At 40.6% G+C, this 17,614-nt stretch overlaps 1 protein-coding gene across 1 annotated transcript; it reads left to right on the top strand.

Moving 5' to 3' along the window:
* Nucleotides 1–5,038: 5,038 nt before the first annotated feature.
* On the top strand, nt 5,039–16,678 carry DNAJA2 (DnaJ heat shock protein family (Hsp40) member A2). Its single transcript, XM_076349237.1, has 9 exons — nt 5,039–5,210; nt 8,097–8,156; nt 9,128–9,351; nt 10,754–10,834; nt 11,150–11,283; nt 13,016–13,212; nt 14,943–15,087; nt 15,261–15,388; nt 15,907–16,678. The coding sequence occupies exons 1-9, from the start codon at nt 5,133–5,135 to the stop codon at nt 16,093–16,095; spliced, it is 1,236 nt and encodes a 411-aa protein (XP_076205352.1). The 5' UTR covers nt 5,039–5,132; the 3' UTR covers nt 16,096–16,678.
* The last annotated feature ends 936 nt before the right edge of the window (nt 16,679–17,614 follow it).

The raw sequence follows: 17,614 nt of genomic DNA, 5'->3' as shown, positions 1-17,614 counted from the left end.
AAGACATAGGCACGGATGCAAATACACAGTTTATTCTATGACATTGCTTAGTACAGTGCTTACAAAGAAACCAATGATATGGGTTCCAAGTAGCAACAACTCAAATGGAGAAGGAAACTTCTTGCAATGTCAATTTTTCAATACATATATGCACACATATATAACACTTTTTTGCTTTTTTATGTACACACACCTTTTTTTCTTTACTCATCCAACTCTTACTATAGGATAAAATAACAATCATTTTGAGCTTTCTCCTGAGCTTGGGGGGGGGGGGGGGGGGGGGAAGGCTTTCCACCTTGCTAAAGACCATTACAAATTCAGCTTGATAATCTAACTTAGTACTTCATAACTTTAGCTCAGAAAATGTATGTCAAACTGGAGTTGAAACTTCCTATTTATCTTGCTCTGGCTCACAGAGGAAGGTACCTGACCAAGAGTTTATTGGGAAGAGAAAAGATAAAGTTGATGAATTTTCTTTGTAGATTTTTCTGATCCCCTCCCAATTTTCAAAAATTCTATACATAACCCTGAACACCATTTGTTCATCACACAGAAATCTTTCAGTGAGGATGAAATTAAAGAACCCCTTTCCCCCCCAAGTTGCTAACATGAGATCTGTTGGGAGCTCTGTGATCTCTGACAACAGCCTGTATGAAGGCATGCCTGGATAACTTGGGGTTTAAAAATGTGGAACTACGTAAATTCTTCTTCTTGCTGACTCAGAAGGAAAATCCCTTAAGCTGTCTCCCTCCCCCCCCTTAACAGATTCCTACAGTACAGTCTTCTGAGCTTGTTATGACATTAGCTGCCAATATTCCCCTCTTTGCTGATGTCTACTTTCATTTTGTAATGAAAAAATGCATAGTGCTTAAATGTTTATATATATAAAAAGAACAAAAACTCCATTAAAAGCAAGTATTTAATATTCTGATTTTCTATCAGTTATTCAGCTATGCTCAATTAGGGTTGCAAGCAAGTGTCAGCCACTATGTTTTGGCATGAGATTCAGTTAACTGAACAAGATGTGGAAAACTACCGGACATGACATGAAAAAATATCACTAGAAATTACAAATAACACTGAGACAGTGACAAAAGTTATAGATAGTGCTGTGAGGGTGGCTGGATCCCACAGGTGCTTAAGGGGGAGTTACAGGAGAAATTGCCAGACATCAGAGATAATTGGAAGGGACTACTAGGGACCTTTTAGGGAGTAAAGTCATGCAAGGCCAACAGCACCGAGGTAACCGTATCAGTAATACCAAATAAGGCTGAGATTACTTAAGTAACAGTATCTAAGTAACCCAAATCTGCATACAGATGTAGCAAAACTAGGACCAATGGGGCATAAGTAATTCGGGATGAGTTGTTTATTTGGAAGGAGACTGGGATGGAAAAACAGAGGTGCAAGGACAGCAAAAAGGAGGGCCAGGAAAGGGCAAAAGGAGTAAGGTATGCAACTTGTATTACTGGTGCTGCACAGAGGTACCTGTCAGCCAGCCCTAGGTTTCATCACAACTGGGGCAGGACAATAAACCAAACCTGTTGTTCTGACCATATCATAAAACTCAAGCCTGCTTCCTTGGTCAGGAGAATTAGGGTAGGGGCAGGCAGGGCGCTTTTCCTGACCAGCAAGGGAACAGCTGGCTGGCACAAAAATCCTGGTTGTGCCTTCTACACCTGCCAGCACAGGCAGCTGCTCACTTCCTAACAGGCTCTTCAGTTAGCGAGTCTTAAAATTCTCTACAAGTTTCAGGTTCTTTGTTCTTTACTGGCTTGCTTGCTTTCTTTCCATAGTTGAAAAATTCTAGAAATCAGACAGACAGAGAGCACAATACACACCAACTGCCTTATCTGAAAGTTGATACTAAAAAGGTTCAGAGCAACGGCCATGTAGGCTCTGTAATTTTTGTAAAGTGTAACTGCATTCTTCTTCAGGAGTAGGTAAACAGAACACTTTTTTTAATTTAAATTTGATTGTATAGTACTAGATTTGAGCAGGAATCAGTGACACCTGCTCATATTTTCATGTTAAGACAATGTTAAACACATAAAATAAACTTGACAAATAAACTTGGAGTTTGTTTTTTGTTTGCAGTAACATGAAACTGATCTCTTTCCAATTCTCCAGTGATAAACATAATCAATGCTTATTTGATTTCTAAGGAAGCATTGTAAAACACTTCACCTTAAAAAAAGAAATCAATGTTTCATATAAACAATGCAAAAAAGGTCTGAAACAAGAACTGAATTTGAATGATCCCTTTTAGTGCCTGTGTAAGGCCAAAACAACACCTCAAAGAGTTAAGAATTGTGCAGTCTATTTAAAAACAAACAAAACTTCATATAGCAACTGCTTTTCACCACATTGTATAATAATAACAACATTAGAAACTAAATTAATAAGCTCATATCTGGAGGAGGAGAATAATTAATAAAATGGAAAAAGACATACAAAGAAAACCAAGACAACGTGCAAGTGTTAACAAAAAAGTGAGGAAGGACACAACATTTCAGCTGCGTGCCTAACATGTTCTGTCAATACAACTCACAAGTCAATGGCAAAAGCAGTACGCAGGAAGAGGAAACTATCTTGCCTTTCATCTGCATTTTAATTTAACAAAAAGGTAATCATCCAAGCTTGTGATTCTTTAGCTCCCCTTCAAAGTAAAATATAAAGTTTCATCCCAGAGGAGTTTTCTTATTATTTATTGCATGGTTCGTTTGTATAAGACATAAAACAGGCCTGTAGTAACAAGGATGTTTTGGCAAGGCAGAAGAAAATATACAAGCACTGCTTCCAAACTGCCTCCTTAGCTTGGGCTCAAGCTGATACACCAAGTTCACCTACCATTCCTACTATCCATCAATCTGCTGGCTCACATTCTGGCTTGAGTTGCAAACAAGCCACTCAGCTCACAAGACGAGTAAGTCCAGGCTGAATCATACTTTTGGTGAACTTCACCCCTACAGGCATAGATATGAATGGCACCCCACTGGTTTGAGCTAGCTCACCTTCTCAGATCTTTAAGTTTTGGGTTTTTTAAATGCAAAGCCACAATATAAATGCTATCCTATGGTATTTTAAACACTACTTAGATCAGTTCGGCTGATTCTGCTTAACTCCTAAAATTATAAGTCTGACTTGTAGGGCAAAGAAGTGTTCCTCCACACACGCCTAACATTTCTTCCTACCTGACTGCCTACTAAAAAGCAAATCCTGTACGACAAAAAAAAAAATCTTCTCTAGAAACATATCAGTCTGTAAGTGAGCACAATACAAAATAGTCAAGCCAGGTATGCATGCCAGACAGTTCTTAGAGTAGCTGAATTCAGCCTTGCCAAAATAAAAGATGAAGCCAAGTAGTGCAAAATACAGGTAAACCAAATTGTGAAGCCTTATTGGCTTTAGCCACATATGTTAAGCCATACAACTACCAAAGGCTGTACACACAGCCTCCAAAAATACCAAAGAAACATACCTCTCCTTATGAGTTTTTTTTCCCTTTCTTTCCGCACATCTCTGAACCAGACTAATAATTACAGTCCACAGGATTGTCTTTCCAGTAGCTGTTCTCTGCCTTGCCACTGTTTTTCTCCCTCCAAAACTAGTCTCCATTTTCCTTTGAAGTTCTTGACTACTGCCACACCTGCAACACCAGAGGCAGGTATTACCATCATCTACTAAATCAGATCATGCCAGACTGAATAAACACAATGATAGAATTTAGGGCCCCATAAACACCAGCCTAAGAAGGAGTAGAGAAGCCACCAGCAGACTGCCTTTCCCAATACAGCCATTGCAACCACAAGCTGTGTCCAGGAACTAAAGATGAAGAACTCCCCTACAGACAATGAGGGAAGAAGCCTTTGAGCACTCAGACCTGCTCCCCTCAGGCAAGAGGCCTATTCAAGTTTCTGCCCCACAAATCCATGAATTACTTCAAAGTGCCTTTTCTACACTCTCTGTCACATGCCAGGTCACCAATCTGTTCCCAGCAGACTCTTCTCAGAGCTCAGCCTTGCTTACCTCCTCAGGGAGCACCCTCTCCCAGGCACACCCTGGGCTTGCCCACAGAACAGCTAGAAAACTATTTTAGGTTTTCTGCCCTTGCAGAGACCCCACCCCATCTTTCTCAACCAGGTGCCTGCCACAGCTTTTTAGAGCCTTCTGGCAGCCCCTGCCTAACGAGGGGCTAACAACCAAGAGACCACACCTGAGGAAAGGCTCAGTAGCTGCTCTCCTGGCCAGGCTTTAAGAAACAAACCTCTAATTAAACACAACTGGGCTTTTTAGTTGCCTGCTGAAAGTGGTGGGCCTAGGGGCCCCTGCACCACAGAAGTACACTTTGCTCCTCTAAGTCACTTTAGGCCTAGCATAGCAACTAGTGCTTTTTTTAAGATCCCAGAAGTGGAGCAAAACACAAAAACGGAGCAGATGGGTACCAATGCTATTTATAACTACTGAAGCCTTAGCAATACATCCCTGAAGAAAAATACGTTGGTGCTTGAGGCTAGACAGCAGGTTGGTGCACGAGTGCCCCTTGCCCCATAAACTTCAGCGACGTACTTCAGGAGCAAGGAGAAATCGCACCAGGCGGAGGGCTCCGGGGAAGCACGCACACAGGCCCTGCAATTTCAGGCTTCGAAATGACGGGGGAAAGCTGAAGATACTGTTTTCACGTGCAGTGCTCCCCTCTCTGCCGGAACGCCGGTTCAACCGTCAGAATCGTCAGGACGGGCGCCGCCCCCTCCCTGCTCGGGGCAGACAGCCGCCCGCCTCAGCACCGCACGCCCGCGTCCCTCCTCTTCCCTCACAGCCTCTTCCCGCCTCCCGGCCGCGGCGGTGACGGGTCGGCGGCGCGAGCCCCCGGCCCGGCCCGCCCCCCCCCCCCCGGCACGAGCGCCCCCTGCCGCGCCGCGCCGGAACTGGGTCAGGCGCCCGAAGTGGGCCGAGGGGGCGGGGCCGCGCCGCCGAAGGGCGAAGGGGGCGGGCGGGCTCCTCCCGCGTCGCGGCGTGGTGACGCGGGGCATCTGCGCGTGACGTTGCGGCGGCTTTCGTCCTGCTCCCGGTCTCGCCCTCACCGCCCCTCGGCCCGTTCCGGCCTGCGCCCGCCGCCCGCTGCCGCCATGGCGAACGTGGCCGACACGAAGCTCTACGACATTCTGGGGGTGCCGCCCGGGGCCTCCGACAACGAGCTCAAGAAGGTGCGGGGGAGGGGCGGCGGCGGCGGCCGGCGCCCGGGGAGACCGGGCGGCAGCGCTGTGGGGGAGGGGGTGTGCTCGCCGCCGGGCAGGGCCCCGCGGGGCGGCTGAGGCGGGGGGCAAGGGGAGAGGCGCCGAGGGAAGGCCCTGGGCGCGGGGAGCATGGCCTGAAGGCGGCGGCGGCGGCGGCGGCCTGCCCGGCCGCGCGGCTGAGGCCTGCGGGGGGGGAGGGTGCGGCGCCGGGTGAAGGCGCCCGGTGCCGCCTCGGCCCTCCGGGGTAGGCCGCGCCGCGGAGCCGCTGGGGCCCGGCTTGCGGGCGGGCGCCGACGGCGCGGGGTAGGCCGCGGGCAGGGTCCGGGGGGGAGGGGGGCCGGCGGGAGGAGGGAGCGGCGGGGCCCGGCCGTGCTCCCCGTGTCCCCGGCCCGGCGCCGCCGGGTCCCGCGTCGGCTCCGGGCGCCACCGGGACTCCGCTCGTCTCGCCCCCACAGCGCCGCGTCCCTCCCGCGCGGCAGAGCGGTATTCGCAGCCAGTGAAAGGCTTTTTGGGTGTACAAATCCTCGTGAAGGACCAGTAGGTTCTAGCTGGTGCCATTGTCTGCCCCACGTGTAGCCCTTAGCGAGGTTTCGTTTTGCTCACATATTTGATCCCTCCCTGGCCGAATGTGACAAGGTAAGGTAAACAAAGAAGCGAGGTGAAAACTTGGAGCCCGGTCATCAGTATAACAATTCATTACGTCCATTTCATTCTGTAGTGTATAAATCACTTTTTTCTAAATTGACCATTTACACATGAGGGAGGATAATTAACTAGACAGTTTACTAGCAGTGACCTGCTTCCGCTGATGGGTGGTGCTGGTATTAACAACTATGCGTTACCCATCATGCATGTGGTAGCCTAATTTGTGCAGGGATAGGCAACTGCAGTGTTGAAATAGTGTTAGAGGTGGAAGGCATGCGGTGAGAAGATTGTGTATGTGTATACCGAACACAATCAAGTAGAATATCTTTTTTCTTACTGAATTCTCTTGAAGATATCCGTGTCCTGTAAGAATGAAAAACTGACAGCAGCTTTCTACTCAGATAACCTGCGCTGCTCAATATTAATTGCTACAGATTAGACTTACCATGGAATGTAAAGTTTCCGACTGCCTGCAACAGCAAGAAGTTCATCTATATCTTATTGTCACTAATAAAGCATCCATGCGATCTCTCAATCCTGTATTTTAACCTATACAACAGTATAGGAAGGTGAAAACAAATAGGTAATAGCTTAGTCAAAAGGGTCTGAGAGAACAGGCTTTAACACTGATTAGTTAAATTAATTTTTACTGAAGTTATAATATGGTGCCAGTGTAGACCTTGATTCTGGATCCGTTTCTCATTAAATAAATAGTGGTAGCTTCCTTTTGGGCCATGGGTAGTCTTAAGAATTGCTCTAAACTGGAATGCTGTTATCAGCAAAGACATGAGTGCTCTCTCTTTTTAAAGATCACCGTGCAAGCTCCTTTTTTCCTGGTGAGATAATGTTGTGTAGGTTTTCAGTTTAGTGTTCTGTTGTTTTTTTTTTTTTTCCCTTGGTTAGACTCCTTAAAATATGTGGGGAAAATCCATTATTATTACAGAACATGTAGGTTTGTGGAAGATTATGCTTTGTTACTGATGGGTAATTTGTCCTATAAGACCTATGACTTGTTATTTACACTTACTGTGGTTTAGAATATTTGACTTGTAATATCAATATTCAATTTTTGTTTCATTAGTTCCTTATCAAACTTTATTTCTTGATTGCATGCAGAAGTACAGAGTATTTCAAGATAATCAGTAAAGAGAAGTAACTGTGCAGACACAAAAAAGGAATCATATTTGTTCCAGTACAAAATGGAAAGTTGTAATCTCTGTAAAGCTTTGTGTGTAAAGCTCTCTTAACGTTGTAGTTCTAAAGAGCTAGTTTAGATGCTCAGTTCTACAGAAATAGAGCTTTTGAAAAATCCATTCTAAGAACCAGTGTTTCAGTTGTTTGCAGTTGCATCACTGTAGCTTTTTTAATATGTATAATTAAAAAAAAATTGTATACTATGTAATTTATTAATATCTGTCCCCTGATTGTTACTGGGGTGTGTTGAGGTGGAGCGGAGGAAGAGTTGAGGTCTTTACTGTCAAAAACTGAAACTGTAGGAAAAGTCTCTGCCTGTCCTGTTATTTGCTTTGATCCTCTAAAGTATAAGCAAAACAGATGAACTACTGCTGTAGAAAAAGTGATGGTCCTGAGAGTCAAAGTACTGGTCAAACAAAACCATTCTGAAAAATCTCTTCTGGACTCATTTGGCTGTACTTATTCCCCCTACTGTTTTAGAACAATAAGTTAAATAAAAGCAATGATCTGTATGTTTCTGCACATGTAACTCATATATTTAGTTCAAAGTGAGATTAAATCTTCCGTTATTGATAGGAAAGGAAGAATAAAATGATTGTTGTGAGGATTGACTGATAGAGTTGAATGAGAAGCTGAGGCAGCCATTTTGTTGTTAATGTATTGCTGTACTTGAGGTGAAAGACAAATGGGTTGAAGCTTAAATTGTCATATTGTAGGTTTTGAGTGGATTCTATAGAGTGAGTAATTTTAATGAAAGTCCAGTGTGATTCTTCCTGTAAGTTAAGTTCTAGCTGTTGTGTGCTATAATTGTGTTTAAATCCAAGTGTAGTTAATTTATGCATATAGCAATGTCAGAATTTTTTATGTATCATTTCAATGTATGAGTGATTTCAAAACACTCATTTTCTTACTTTGCTTTATTAAGATTTTCTTTCTTCCTGAAGATGCTACTTGAGTTTCTCAGAAAAGAACTGATTAATCAAAATTTTAAACTAATTTTGTACCTCTTTCAACTAGGCATACAGAAAGCTGGCCAAGGAATACCATCCTGATAAGAATCCAAATGCAGGGGACAAAGTAAGACTTTTTTTTTTTTTAAACTCCTGAAGTTTGCTATTACAGTAGCAGCTAAGGGACCAAATACAGGTGTTGGGGGCTTGCTGTTACAAGTTGTTCAAAAATAGTAATTGTGAGAGGGAACCCTGTCTTGTCTACTTCTTCCCAATCTCAAAATCTACCAGTGTACTTCGTGAAAAAATGCAGCAGTTGGCTGGGTCAAATTGGTTGAGAAGGTAATGCTGAGGGAAAAACTGCCTCTCTTCATCTGCCGAGATGATGTCAGCTGGCATTGGCATCTACGTAGGTATTTGAAAAAGATAGTCAGTTTTCCAAGTTTTTCCAACGTGGAAAAATGTAAGTGTGGAGGTTCTTGAAACTGCTGTAGCATAAAACAAATTACATATGTGGGAAGGTTGAATTAGATTTGTTATGCTAATAGCAATTAAAAAAATGCCAATTAAGTTGACTCAGCTGATTCTCTTTAACAGAACTGAAGTTCTAATGGTTGTTAGAGGTGAGCAGAGGTGACTATGAAAAGATATTGGTTTGTTTTGAGGACAAACACATTAATATGCATTTTAGTAAGTTGCTCAATTGTTAGTGTATTTTAAGTGCCTAACATATCTTGAAGTCTTTGCCATTAGTATGTAACTGTTCGGGTTTTTTGCCTGTTGGCTACTGCAATATTGTGTACTTGGGGGTTTTCTTCTTTGGTTGGATTTTTTTTTTGTTTGTAAGAAAACTGTCTTATGCTAGGCACAGTAAAGAACAAAGTCAACAAAGTTTTGCAATAAAATGTCATATTTTATGATAAGGGGTAACACAACTAAGCCCAAGTCTGACTTCTAAGTCTATTAGAAGGAGGGTGGAAAACTGTTCAGTTGTGTACCTTCTTAACCGGGTGTTCATGCTGGGCAAGAAACAGTAGTAAAATGTTCCCTTGAAGTTCTAAATTATCATGCATTGTTTTGACTCTGTTCTTCTTCTAGTTCAAAGAAATAAGCTTTGCCTATGAAGTATTGTCAAATCCAGAGAAACGTGAGTTATATGATAGATATGGAGAACAGGGTCTTCGAGAAGGTAGTGGTGGAAGCAGTGGAATGGACGATATTTTCTCCCATATCTTTGGTGGTGGATTGTTCAATTTCATGGGTGGTCAGAGTAGAAGTCGTAATGGTAGAAGAAGAGGAGAAGATATGATGCATCCACTCAAGTGAGTATCTTGATACTGCAATTTGTACTTTCAAGCTTTCCTGATCAGTACTTGACTCTGCTAGTTTATATTCTTGATACGCTTCTCAGTTGAGATACTCTGCAGTCTGCACCTACTTTTCAGACCTGCATGTCCTGCGTAGCCTAGAAGGCAGTCATCTTGAGTTACTTTTCATGATTGGTTAATCTTATAGACTACCTAATACTTTGCTTTGCCTGGTTATTAGCCTGTATATACCTTGTTAGCATTATTTTCCTTGGTTTTGCCCCTTAATTATGTTTGGAAGTTCTAATCTGAAAAAGCATTCAACAACCAAGTATTACTCATTAGGTGGATTCTTAGGGAAGCAGAGGTATTAAGGCTCTGGAAGGACTTAAGCTGACTTGCATTCTTAGCATAATACCACCTGGAACTAAAGTTGAACTGCATAATTAATGGCAAAGTGTGTGTGTGGTGGGTTTGGTTTTGGTGGTTTTTGTTTTTTTTTTTTAAAGCTATGCTTGAATATCACATCTAATTGTGTTTTGTAGATCTCTGCTTGCAGTCATGACTGGCTTTTTGCCTGCTGAGCAGGTCCATTCTAAGTTCTTAAGTTAGGCTGCATCTTTCCTGTGGTTGGCAAACTGTCCTTAGTAAAGTCTGTTTACTTTTACATGCTTGCGTAGTTTAGTAGCTAGTACTGCACGCTGTATTACTATCTTTGGTTTTGTTGTTATTTGTAAACACTGATGCCAGGCAACCTTTTCTCAATACATTGAGTTGAAATTTCTATCCACTAACAAACCCTTTTAGGAGAAACACTAAATGTGTTCATAAACGTCTATCAATATATGAAGGTTATTGGAGTCTGATAGTGTATTCAAGAGCTTCTAAAAAAATTGAAACATGAACAAATCTAAAGAATTAAGTGGCCTTGGGGACATGCTAACCCCTCCCCACTAAACTATCTTGTGTGGAAAGCCCAATACAGTAGTATGTGTTCTTATGTACGCATGCTATAAATATTGTCAGGACTGTCTAGAGGTTTGTTTTTCACCTGCCTGGTAGAACTAAAACAAAACAAAAAAAATCAACTATGACTATATAATAAAACCTAAAATGCTAGATCAACTTGTTTCCTATTGAGAAACACAAGCAATCCTATCTGGTTTCTTCTGATTAAATTACAGCTTTTCTCTGAAACTATATTCAGGATTACATGTGTATATTCATATGTATGGAATAGTTTTTAATGACTCCTTGTGAAAACTAAAATGGTGCTTTAAAAATCTTATTTTAATAGCAGATTTAGTCCTTTTATGAAGATCTGTTTTTTCTTTAATTTGTCCTAGGCAAGTATTTTAATTGCATGGGGAAAGTAAGTTGTTAAATGATAACCCAGGAGAAATGCTTTATTTTGTAGAGTCTCTTTAGAAGATCTGTATAATGGAAAGACAACTAAGCTACAACTTAGCAAGAATGTCCTTTGTAGTGCATGCAATGGGTAAGTTTGTTTATATTTTTGAGTTCTCTGGTTGCTTTGTTGGCATATAGTGTAATGAAGCATCTCTTATGTCAGATCTTTATCAGTGTTTGATGTACTGGAGCCTGTTCTCAGACTAGAAAATTGTTGAACTTGAATGATACTGTTGATGGAACTGGAACTATTCAAGGGCTTTGTTTGGGGGGAAGGGGGGAGGAGAGAACCTAATTATAATTGGCAGTGCAATTAGGCATGTTAACCTACTGATGTAGGGGGTTTTTTGTCATATGTTTCTGAAAAACTTATTTTTCATGCAACTGGTGCTTTCTATTCTAGGCAGGGAGGGAAGGCTGGAGCCGTTCAGAAATGTAATGCTTGCCGGGGTAGAGGTGTACGTATCATGATCAGACAGCTGGCTCCTGGAATGGTTCAGCAGATGCAGTCTGTATGCTCTGACTGCAACGGAGAAGGTAGGCCAAGCTCTTCTATGTTACTAAATGCATTTAGTTGGATTCAACCTCCTGGTTAAATCTCAGGAGGAACTTATGCAGGATGGTTTTGCTCCCATCTAGTCAGTTGGTTCTCAATCTGATGTCAACATGGAGAAATCATTTTACTTGGAACAACAGCAAGATTTACAGTGTTTAATGTACTGAAAAGCAGCCTGGAAGCTTGAACAGTAGGGATTGGTTGTTTATAAAAACACTTAGATGTGAATATTACTTATTGCTATTACTCTTGTGTTAAAGTAAAAACCAAGATTTTGTTGTTTTAGGAACTTACTGTCTTTTTGCAGTCTCCTAATATCCAAGGACAGGTTTAGGTTAAAAATGGAAACCTAAAGTTGGATTTTAACTTCTTCAAATTAAGAAGATACCTTTTGCTGAATTGGTTGCATTTGGGGGAACAAGTTCAGCACATGATCTGCACTTCATGTGATTCCTTTTTACATCTTCCGCAGTTTGCAAAGTAGTAACATCACCTTGTGGATTATTTTACTCTTCACAATACTCAGAAATTACAACGAGTTGTATTTTGTGACTAGTCAAAACATTTCATAAATGATGTTGTCTTGAACATCTTGTTTTCACAGTTCACATACCTAACCTACATATTTAGTAGTTTCAACTGCATCATAACGTTATGCTTTGTTTCACAGAAAGGTGGTGTAAGCTGGCAAGTTTAAGGTCTTAAGCCAAGTGCATCTGCTTGTAACACTTAGAGCAGTATTGGAAATAAGTACTGAAATTGTACAGTGCATGTGGCCTAATATTTTAGTTACTAAGACAATAGCTTACTTGAAAAATAAAGATGAAGTAGAACAGAGAATTTAAGCTGTTTTTGGATAGTCATCCTTTATTTTGCTGGAAAAAGTAATTGCCTTGCTAGAGGTGACGGACAATGTGAAAAACTATTCAGTTTCAGAGTACGAAAGTGAAATCCCTTATGTGTCAGAAAATGTTAGATCCTTTCTGTGGGAAAACCTATATGTTGCTCTTACATGAAACTTTGATTTGACCAGATCTCTTCCCCCCATTTTGAATGCAAGACTCTCTAGTTCTACTGCTGCATTTACATAGTACTTCGTTGTGGTGGTATACTGCAAAATGTGGCTGTCAATGAACAGAACCCAGTAATCTTTTTTTCACTGTTGTTAACAGAAGTGGAACTAAGCTTCCAAATTAATTGAAATAGTTTGAAATTTGTGTTCTTTTAAGGGAGGGGAGATGCTTCAGTTCGGTTTTAGCTTCATCCTTTCTGTTACAGCTGTCATCCTCCAGCATAACAAGGAATGGAAAAGTAGGCTTTTTTTTTTTAAGAATAGTAAGTTGAGTGGTAAGGATACAGGAGTCAAATTAAGATGTAAGGAACACTAGGAGCTATAGACAAAGTCTTGTTTTGCCTTTCTCTGAAGCACTCTTACTTTTCAAAATCCTTGATAAGACAGCTTGGAAGGTTATGTGTATCTTTGTATTCCCACCCACTCCCACTCCGCTTTTTTTTTTTTTTTTAATTTTTTCTTCCCCCTCTTCCAGCTAGGGTAAATTAAGCCTGGCTTTCCGCTTGTGAGGAATTCATAAAGCAACATCTAAATTACTAGTTGTGTTGCATGCATTCTTTAGCCTACTGTAAAATAGTTTGTCTTCAGAATCGGATGCAATTATGAGGAAATCTCTGAACTCAAAATTTGTCTTTCTTTAGGTGAAGTAATTAATGAAAAAGACCGCTGTAAAAAATGTGAAGGGAAGAAGGTGATCAAAGAGGTAAAAATACTTGAAGTCCATGTAGACAAAGGCATGAAACATGGACAAAGAATTACATTTAGTGGAGAAGCAGATCAGGCTCCAGGTGTGGAACCAGGTGATATTGTCCTCTTACTCCAAGAAAAAGAGAATGAGGTAATGCTTTTGAGTTTATATTTTAAATGCCTTTTATCCTAGTCTTTAAGTGGTATAGATGGCTGTTCATTTTAAAGTAATTCATATAGTTGCAGCTCTGGGAGAGATGGTGAATAGCTTTTAATAGATTTATAGCAAGTAACATGGCTTTCATGGTGAGCCAGAAAAAACTTTGCAAGCCTGTAGCCAGAGGACATGCTGGATTCTGGTGCTTCTTAAAGCTAATAAAAGGTAGCTTTCTCAGGTAAGCTCAGGCTGACTTTGATACAATGGATGCAGTGAAGAGCCATTCAGGATGTTAACTTCAATCTGCTTTGCTTGTGACACTAACAAAATGCTAGGTGTTGCTTTTTTTTCCAATGTCTTGTGACATGGCAGGGAACTCCTATTAAAATCTGGAGATGGTGCTTTCTATCTCTGCTGCTGTGGTTGTGGAAATATAACACAGAATGCTGATGTTACTGAGTCATTTAAAAAAAAACAAAACGATTATTTTATTCTAGTTTGTTAAAGCTTATGCTTACTGTATTCTGGAGTATATACATTGCACTTTTGAATTAAATATTGCAATTTTATATTTTTCTGTGTTAAAACTCCCTTAGGGCAGAGTTCAGGTGACTGCTGCTTTTTTTTTTTAATGCTTTTGTTTAGAAAGGCCAGGTATTACTATGTTGAAATAAGAAATAGTTTGTGTGTTATACTCTGGAAAAAATGTTGAATGAAATGGTGGTGGGGGAAGTTCTGTTGCGAGATAAAGAATAGCATTGGGTACAAATTTAAATTCCAGTCACATATTAAGGATATAATGTTGGTTATCTGAAAATTAGGTACTTTGCAAGCTTTTCAAAGCTGTGTCAGGGACTGCTAATTTGTCAGTCAGTTTTGCATAGCTCTTTACACATTCTTCTCTTCTTTCTTCTGTAATACTGGTTGAAATGTGGCATCGCAGTTGATTCTGACTATGATAAGGGAGAAACAGTCTGTAAGCATACAGAACAGTCAGATGTGCATGATGGCATCAAATACCAGATGGTGGATGCTACTTCTGTCTTAGTCCTCTAATGAAGTACATCTAGTTTTACAGTATTAACAGTTCTGGAAAATAGTGTTCCCTGTGTCCTAGTGAGTAAAACTAGACTGACTTTTAGTGTTCTTAAAATTTCCCTTGAGGTGGGAGTCATGGTTCTGCCAGTGGATAAAGCTTACACTTACTCTGATTAAGAATCCTGAGTGATATGGCTTAAAGATCACTTACGACAGCTGTGGACTAATTGATCAAAGCCCTGCTGTAGATAATGTTGGCTGAAGCAGATATGCGTGATGACTAGTTAAACGTTGAGAAACAAAGATGTGGGTTTTTGTACCCTGGTGCAGGGAAAGTAGTGTCAAACTGTTACAAGTTTTGTTTATAGGTTGCTTGTGTAGAAGATCTTGGGGCTAAGAGAGCACTGCTGCTATACAGCCCTTCTTGTTTAGTTTGAACCGTCCATCATAGTATATAGTGTGGTTTGCCTTATCTTAGATGATGCTTTCATCAGGCACAAACTTTCCGAGCATGCACAAACTTTCCAAGCATGTTAAGCTATTTGAATTAACAGAATCAAGTTAACTTTGAACAAAGGCTGTTGCTCTGACATTGAATTTTAAGAATAAATAATAATAAATTCTAAATAATGAGTCTTGTGGAGATATGATTATAGGACTAGAAAAGATATCTCCCTGTTTTTTAGGTGTTCCAGCGCGATGGGAATGACTTGCATATGACACACAAGATTGGACTTGTCGAAGCACTGTGTGGATTTCAGTTCACATTTAAGCACCTTGATGGACGTCAAATTGTGGTTAAATATCCTCCTGGAAAAGTAATTGAACCAGGTAAGCTTGACCTGATAAGGACTTCTTTGACTATGCTTTTGTGATTCTTGAACACTTAGTCCCATTCTTGTTGTCCTGTTAACTGAACCTAGGCTAGAGAAATGAAGAGAATTGTATAGAGGAAGATCTGTTATGAAATAGCACTCTCCAGCCTACTTCTCTTTGAATTACAGGTTGTGTTCGCGTAGTCAGAGGTGAAGGAATGCCACAGTATCGCAATCCTTTTGAGAAGGGGGATCTTTACATTAAATTTGACGTTCAGTTTCCTGAAAATAACTGGATTAGCCCAGAAAAGCTTTCAGTAAGTAGTTTTTCAAGCATAATGTGGTGGTCCTTATTTGACAGTGTATGCGAAGTGCGTGTGTTGTTCCTCACGTGCTTGCTTTCAGTGCTTAAATTTAGATGCAAGTACAATTGTTCTTGTAACGCTGTTTGTGGGCAACGTGTAACTTGAAAGTACCCATTGGAATATGAATTTATGGAACCTACGTTTAAGAGCTGTGCAGATGTTAGGCAGACGAGGGCAGGAGGAAGAATCTTCCTGCTGCTGTGTGATAAGTTTTCAGAGTGCAACTGTATTTACTGATTGCACTTTTGGTTGATGATATGTGGAGCTGTTGGTTTTCTTTAAGTGGCGTCTTCCAGTTGATACAAATATTTTGGATACTTTTAAATGAGTATGCACTTCACGGTTTACATCAGCTTAGACTTCTAAACCAATCCTGCTCTGAGAGGGGGAGTCTTGAAGTTGTGGGAAACTGCTCACTTTATTTAGCAGTTGTAGATGCAGTACTGAATACACTTCTTTTTTTGGGGCAGGAACTTGAAGATCTTCTGCCAGCTAGACCAGAATTTCCCAATGTAATTGGTGATGCAGAAGAGGTAGATCTTCAGGAATTTGATACCACTCGTGGTTCAGGTGGTGGCCAGAGACGTGAAGCTTATAACGATAGTTCTGATGAAGAAAGCAGCCATCATGGACCTGGGGTACAGTGTGCCCATCAGTAAACGTTTGTCTAAAAAGTTGCACAAGGATTTTCTTTGAAATTTTGCCTGACTTGTTTTCAACAATCCAGCTGGATTGTATAAGTAATCCAGATGAACCAATGGACATCTATTGCTGTATGTGTAACTTTTAAATTGGTCTATAGTATCTACAGAGTGTAATTTAAACTAACCACAAGCTTACATCTTCATTTTGACTGTGTAGCAGAATAAAGCACTTGAAAGGAAGACGAGACTCCTTTTCACATGGGTTTTAAGTTTGTCCTCGTATCTGTGCTTGATTTTTACCAGTTTTGTGTAGATTTTAAGTTTCATATTTTAAATTCAAATTCTACATTGTAAAGTTTGTGTACAATTTGTCCTGAGGCTTGGTATTTGGCTGCACCTGCATAAGCTGCTACAAGTAGAATAAAGAATTTCATAGCCTGTATCTATCATCTAGATGCATGGTAAATGGGCTTTGCACATAATGGGTTTAGAGCTGACTGGGAACAATGGAAGACTAAATTAGAAGTGGTTGTAAGTTTTTTCTACCATCTTGTGAACGGTTTCTGAAATTAAATAAAAGCAGTTGGTGTATAATATATTTCTTTTGCCTTGTAACTCTTACTTTTACAGTGGCTTTAACTATTCTGTGTACAAAGAGACTATGTAGATGGTAGACATTTTATAAACACAGGGAGGCTGAAGCTGCTTTAAGACTAGGTTGCAGTTAGGTAACAATTGTGTGCCACATATAAGTCTCCTCTTGAAATGAGATATGACTAAATGGGCATGAGGAAGGCTGCAGCCATGTCCCCTTTGTATGAAGAAAACACAAGGATATCCGAGTACAATCAGAAGGTAACAAAACCTTTCAAATGAACATGATTAAATCCCCAAATAATGGCATCTTTCTCTTAGCCTTTGAATCCAATTCAAAGCCTGATTCAGCCTGACTTCCTAGAGAAATGTTTCCAGTTCTAAAAAATCTCTGTAAAAATGAACATTATGCCCGGCAACTTGTGGTTGCATTAACACAGTTTGTAAAGAGATTATTAGTATTGTACTTGACAAAAATTTTTGACCTGGGAACATATTAAATGTAGATGGCTTTGTTACTTTTCCAGTAGTCTGCACTTTGTTTTAGCTATTAAGACATTAAGTTCTCCAGCTTCAGTTCTGTTCCTTTTTATATGCTTTTAATTGGTAAAAATACTACAAGAAAGCAAAAATGTGACCTTAAATAATTATCAGGTACAGTTAGTTATCTAAGCATTTTGTTACAATGTTAAGGAACTGTGCGTGAACTTTGGTTGGTAAGCTGCTTCTCTATAGTGAGGTTTCCTTCCCTGTTGAAGCAAGGAACTTGAAAGATGCCTCTACTTTTCTTTACAAATCTGAAGTGTGACTTGTTTAGTTGTTGCTCAGATAGTTGTTGACACTTTACCAATAGGTTGGAGGGACAAACTCCAAGGGTTTCCATGTGCTTGGGTAGGCATTGGCATTTGAGTGTTGCTGAACATCCTTGTTATAGACTCTA

This window comes from Aptenodytes patagonicus, chromosome 11 (genome assembly GCF_965638725.1).
Source record: "Aptenodytes patagonicus chromosome 11, bAptPat1.pri.cur, whole genome shotgun sequence".
Classification (NCBI taxonomy): Eukaryota; Metazoa; Chordata; class Aves; order Sphenisciformes; family Spheniscidae; genus Aptenodytes; species Aptenodytes patagonicus.
Note: the sequence above shows the minus strand (reverse complement) of the source record. Positions and strands in the feature narration are given on the sequence as shown.

Bases quoted from the DNA above. Each gene is read 5' to 3' on its own strand.
- DNAJA2 (XM_076349237.1), top strand. From the start codon at position 5,133: ATGGCGAACGTGGCCGACACGAAGCTCTACGACATTCTGGGGGTGCCG. The intron at 9,352-10,753 runs GTGAGTATCTTG...TTTATTTTGTAG, and splicing joins GATATGATGCATCCACTCAA to AGTCTCTTTAGAAGATCTGT. The intron at 13,213-14,942 runs GTAATGCTTTTG...CCTGTTTTTTAG, and splicing joins TCCAAGAAAAAGAGAATGAG to GTGTTCCAGCGCGATGGGAA.